The 5248-nt window shown below is 46.7% G+C and overlaps 1 protein-coding gene across 1 annotated transcript; it reads left to right on the plus strand.

Annotated features, from left to right (window-relative positions):
* The first annotated feature begins 301 nt into the window (after positions 1-301).
* On the plus strand, positions 302-5036 carry LOC131289532 (uncharacterized). The gene is made up of 2 exons (XM_058318812.1): positions 302-321; positions 4175-5036. Exons 1-2 carry the CDS (start codon positions 302-304, stop codon positions 5034-5036), a joined length of 882 nt encoding a protein of 293 aa, XP_058174795.1.
* Positions 5037-5248: the final 212 nt, after the last annotated feature.

The raw sequence follows: 5248 nt of genomic DNA on the forward strand, positions 1-5248 counted from the left end.
GACCCTGTTTGCCGGAACGAACGGCTCGTCCTCCATTTTCAACCGCCACCAGGGGATTCTGATTCATCTCGCGCGCGGCTGGCATACATTTCAATAATTGATTTAATTTTAATTTTTATCTCACCTGAAAGGCACGCCTTAATGCGTAACGCAAACAATGGGGGTAAAAAATATCCTCCACAATGCATGGTGTCCTTCCATTGTGCGCAGGTGAAAGAATGGCCACCGTGACATACGGTATGCTCACGTGGAGGCTCACGGTTTAGCGCGCCATGAACGGGGCCACGAGGGAGGTAATAAAATGCAAACCGGAACCGGAATGTGAGTGCCGAGTGGCGAACGAGAGCACGCCCGGAACCGCGGGATGGTGGGTGTGAGATGATGAAAGTCAAAAGATTGATCCATCTCCGAGCCTTATGCTCGCTCGACGCGTGTGTGTGTGGTTGTGGCAAGGAATCTCTCCCGCCTCCCGAAAGGGATCGCGCGAAGGAAGTGCACATGGCGGACGTGGTAGGATGTACTAATGAAAATTCTTGCGTTATATTTTATTCATCTTTGGCAACCATTTTGAAGCTCCCCATCCCCCGACGTCACCGCTTTTATGCCACTCTGTTTAAGATGCATACACACACACACACTTTCGAGCAGCAGGTAGCAACATTATGGTTCGTGACGGCAGCGAGCAACGCTCCATCACCGCGTGACCACCGGCACCACCGTGCACGTTGATTACGATAGTTATGATAATGATGAACTACGAGCACACATAATGGCACTGGATGGGGTCGGAAAAGCGTGTGACGGGGGCGGCGTGGCTCTTGCATGCGAACAAAATGCGTTTTACGATGCGACAATCCACGCGGTACGCGCCCGAAGGGAGGGCGTGTGTGTGTGTGTGTGTGTGTGTGTGTGTGTGTGTGTGTGTTTGACGTCGGAAGAATAGAAAGGTTCTTTTATGGCGGGCTTCGTCAGAACCCTGGATTAGCTCCGGCACGCGGGAAACATACTGTCGACGCATTTATGGATGGTGAAAAGTTTGCTTATTGAGTACGAACCAACGTGTTGTCCCGTGGAAAGGAATGTTTCATTTCAATCAACTTGGTTGGTTTATCATCTCGTGAAAATGAAACGGTGTGTAACGGTTTGTATTTTATCATTGGAAGGTCGAAGTTTATAGAACAAATAACGATAAAATGATATTGTTGGAATATTGCACACATACTGCCACGAATGAAAAAGGACAGGGATAATAGATAAGATGAATAGGAAAATATAAGGAGTTAAGTATCAAAGTTTGAAATGAATTAATTTTACTAACCCACAAGTATGAAGGAAATAAAAATAAACGATTACGAATCCTTATTACCTGCCGCTCTTTTTGTATCTAACTTTAGAAGCCCCAAGAAAAAAACGTAGTAAAACAGTTCTGGCTTTCTGCAAATTCTGCTTTTACACTGTTGAAAACATTTTTTGTCTTTCTCAGGCGTGTTTTAATATCCTCTGTTTTAAAAATGTTCCATTTTACTATCGAATATATTTTATCGAATATACTTTTGAAACATTTTTTTACTTGCTAAACAACAAGGTTAAGGTAAAATGATGTGGAAACTATTTGAGTCTCGTGGAGCAAGTACTTCAAGATGTTTAAAAGATAACAGCAAAAAAAAAACACTCTTTAAAATTGAATGCAAGTGCTATTTTATCCATCAGCAAACTCCATTCGCCTGGGGAGAAAAGATAGACAAATCAACGTTATCCTTGTATCGCTCGGTTGTGCTTTCGTGCGAGGGAAATATAAATGCAGGAAAATACCTTCCATGTCTGACACTTGTCTTTACAATCGGGTAACTTTTCGTGTTTCAAAAAAAAACCCTTACCCTTGCAGGCGGTTTAAGATAATGCAAAGAGTTTATGTTCCCGAAGTCTGCCGTCCTTTATTCGAGGTGGAGAATATAAGGAGAAAAAAGGCAAACCCTCCCCTCCAACGGCAGGCGTCAGTCAATGGGGCGCAAAAGATACGTGGACGAAGGAATCTGCAGATAAAGCCATTTGCCAATCGCGATAAGCTGGGGGGTGGAAAAATCCAGTTAAAAAGTTAATAAATTATTCAACAACGCCGGCCTTAGAAAAGAAGGAAACCCGTCCACGGTGGCGGGTAAGGGTTTGGGTCCGGAATTTCCATATTGCTCCCGCCCTTCGGCCAGCGTGATCCCCGCCCGACGTCCTCGGCTGAAGGCGACAAAATGGGACGAAATTAACTTCTGCTTTTGAAGTCGCAGCTCACAGCCCCGGACCTTGACGGCGTTGCAATTTAATCCCACGTGGTACGCGGATTGCGCGGGAAGGAAAAGGCAAGGAAGCCGACAGAAGCCACCGGTGGGGGTGCGGGTGAGGGGGTGCAGGAAGCTATAAAAATGCACCAAATCTTCCCCGAGGGGTGCTGAGCGTCATGGCAGGCGTTTGATCTTCTCATCTTGTCACTCTTCACTTATTCTCATCCTGCCCCAAAAAAACGCTCCAGGGTTGCGAACAATGATGGTCGAGCTGATGGTTGGCTTGGGCCACTCTGGAAGCGTGGTTTAGAATCCTGCCTTGGGGTCCTTTTTTGCAGCATTTAATCCACGACCATGCATGGGCGTCAATTCGTGGCCTTTTTTCCAACCAAACTACGCTCCAAACGGAAGATTAAACGATCTAAACGAGGCGGTTTCTTCGTGTGGGTCAAATGACCGCAGGATGCTGACGGACGGCGTACATGCGTCAATCGGCCATGAAAGCCTTGGACGCACGGGAAAGGATTCCATCCGAGACTAGACCGGGGCCGGACCAACTTTTGTTTGTCTCATCAGTTGAACGGAACGCTTTTATCGATCGTCCGCAAGTGGCGTATCCTTTTGTGATTGTAGCTCGTGTCCCTTTTTTTTGTCCATTCATACCGACACAAGGAAAACGGGAGAAAACTCCACCGAACAAAGCAAAAGTAATGTTCAACAACGTCCACCGAACGAGAAAAGAAAAACATTCTGAAACTGTACACCAAATGAAAACTTTGAATGAATAAAATTACCTCACGGAATGTTTTAATAACATCGTTTGGAAATCACATACCAGAGAAATATTATGCTAAACAGAACTAGAAGAAAGCGTTTCAATATGCGCTGGTAGGCCACAAATCCTCAATTCAATGAAAAAAATCCAAAAGATAAAAGCAACAAATGAAAAACAGGTCGAGAAAACAAACATCCTACGTGAAGAAGGTTGGGGTAATCATAGAAAATGAGAGAAAATAGGAATTAATTTTGTAGTGACTTATGTTTACTTCTGCAAAATATGATCTTTCTGGTTTAGTGAAAACATTCTTGAAACAATTGAAAACTTGTTTGTAAAAATATTTTAAGGAAATTACACATCACTCACGCTTCTTCCCTCATCCACATTTGCTTAATTTATTTCTTTTTTCAAATGACTGCAACAATATTTACGAAATACATATTGAAACACTTTTCATTATTGAAAAGAAAGAAAAACAAGTATCCGGTAAGACTCTTCAAAACAATTTTACAAATAAGATAAATAAAATCTTCAAAGCCGATGCTTGAAGAAACAACTTTAGCAAATCATCTTAACTTGCAAGATATGAAATTGAAATTTTTCCTCTTCTCCTTGAAATGCTACATTGAACTTTTCTCTCTACGCTGGTATGTTGAACATTTTTCTCGTTATGAATTTAATAAGGCCTGTTATGGGCGGTAATTTTCTTTCGCTGTTATCACCTGCTTTTCCCTCCGGTAACCCCAACTCGCAGTTACGCATTGCAAGCGAGAAATCATCACTTTGCTAGTTGTTTCCTCGGTTGTGCTCTCAGTTTCCCCATTCGGGGGCATTTTTCCCTCCGCAAAGGAAAAAATGAAACGTAAATGTTGATTAAACACGTGTTTTCGATGCCGTGTTTTTGCTCTCGTACGACTGTCCGGTACGAGTGATGTGTAGTTTTCCCCGCCGGCGGTGCTGGGAACGAGGAAAACTGTCACGCTCGCAAACGCCATCGTACGGTGCTGCCTTTCGGTGTCACACTTTCCCGCCACCGTGGTTGATAATTGTGCGCGGCTGATGTGAGTAGCACGTCCGGTAGCGTTCGGAAGCTTCTTGTGGTGCATCGCGTCACCCGGTGCAGCAGTTGCATCGTAGCCATGGTGGTGAACTCAGTCGATGCATTTGCTCCGCGTGCCGTCGATCGGAGTCAGTCGTTTTTGCAGAATCGCTGGAATCCGTACGCGTCCGGCCCGGGGGATGCGCTTGGGCCCGGCTTAGGATTCGATGGCCCGGGAGGGCCGGCCTACCACCACCATCCGCCGGTTCACCACCACCACCCGCACCACCAACACCACTCCGTGGTGCATCATCCACTCGTGGTCGCCGCCGACGGATCGCAAGGATATGGTGTGACGGCCGACGGATACGGAGCCAGCGCGCACTCAGGTAGCAGTGGAGGGGGTGGTTACGATTACCACCCACCTCCACCTCCTCACCCTCCGCCACCTTCCATCATCCATCACCCGTTGCCACCACTCTGGCCGGGGCCGTCCGACGGTGGAAAGAGCAAGGGCAAAGGAGCGGCTCTTTCGGCGCTCACCTTGCTGGCATTTCTGTACTTCCTGAACCTGCTCCAGAGCTGCCTCAAGGAGCACATGGACACGATGAACCCGACGGTGATGGTGATGACGGCGGGCGCAAACCGGCGCAAGTTCTACATCGATCGGATCGACTCGAGCGTCGACCCGGCGACGGCAGGAATCGGTTCGGAGGAGGACGATACCTCGAGTGCGGAAGATGCGGCCGCAGCCTACGAGAAGCTCTCCGATCGCTATCAACTGCTAACCACCTCGAACAGGACTCGAAACCCCTTTAAGCGTCCCACGTACCGTGGTCGGAACAAGCCGCCAGCTCCGGGCAGGAAAACTACCTCGAATCGGTACGAAAAGTCAACGGGAAGTGACGATCGGTTCGAAAGATCAAGTGACGAACGTCGAAAGTGAGAAGCAAAAATTCCGAGAAGCTAAACTTCGGCCTGATAAGTGAAAAAGTTTTAAAACAATAAATAAACATCGACTTAAAGGCGGGGGAAAAAAATAAACTATTTCCCCCCCGGAACCGGAGCCGAAGTGCAAGCGTAACTTTTTGCCAGCGTTATCTGACTTACTAATTTTCCACTTTCCAACACTATGCACCAGAAGTGTGGCGAAGGAAA

The sequence above is a fragment of the Anopheles ziemanni genome, chromosome 3, assembly GCF_943734765.1.
Source record: "Anopheles ziemanni chromosome 3, idAnoZiCoDA_A2_x.2, whole genome shotgun sequence".
NCBI lineage: Eukaryota > Metazoa > Arthropoda > Insecta > Diptera > Culicidae > Anopheles > Anopheles ziemanni.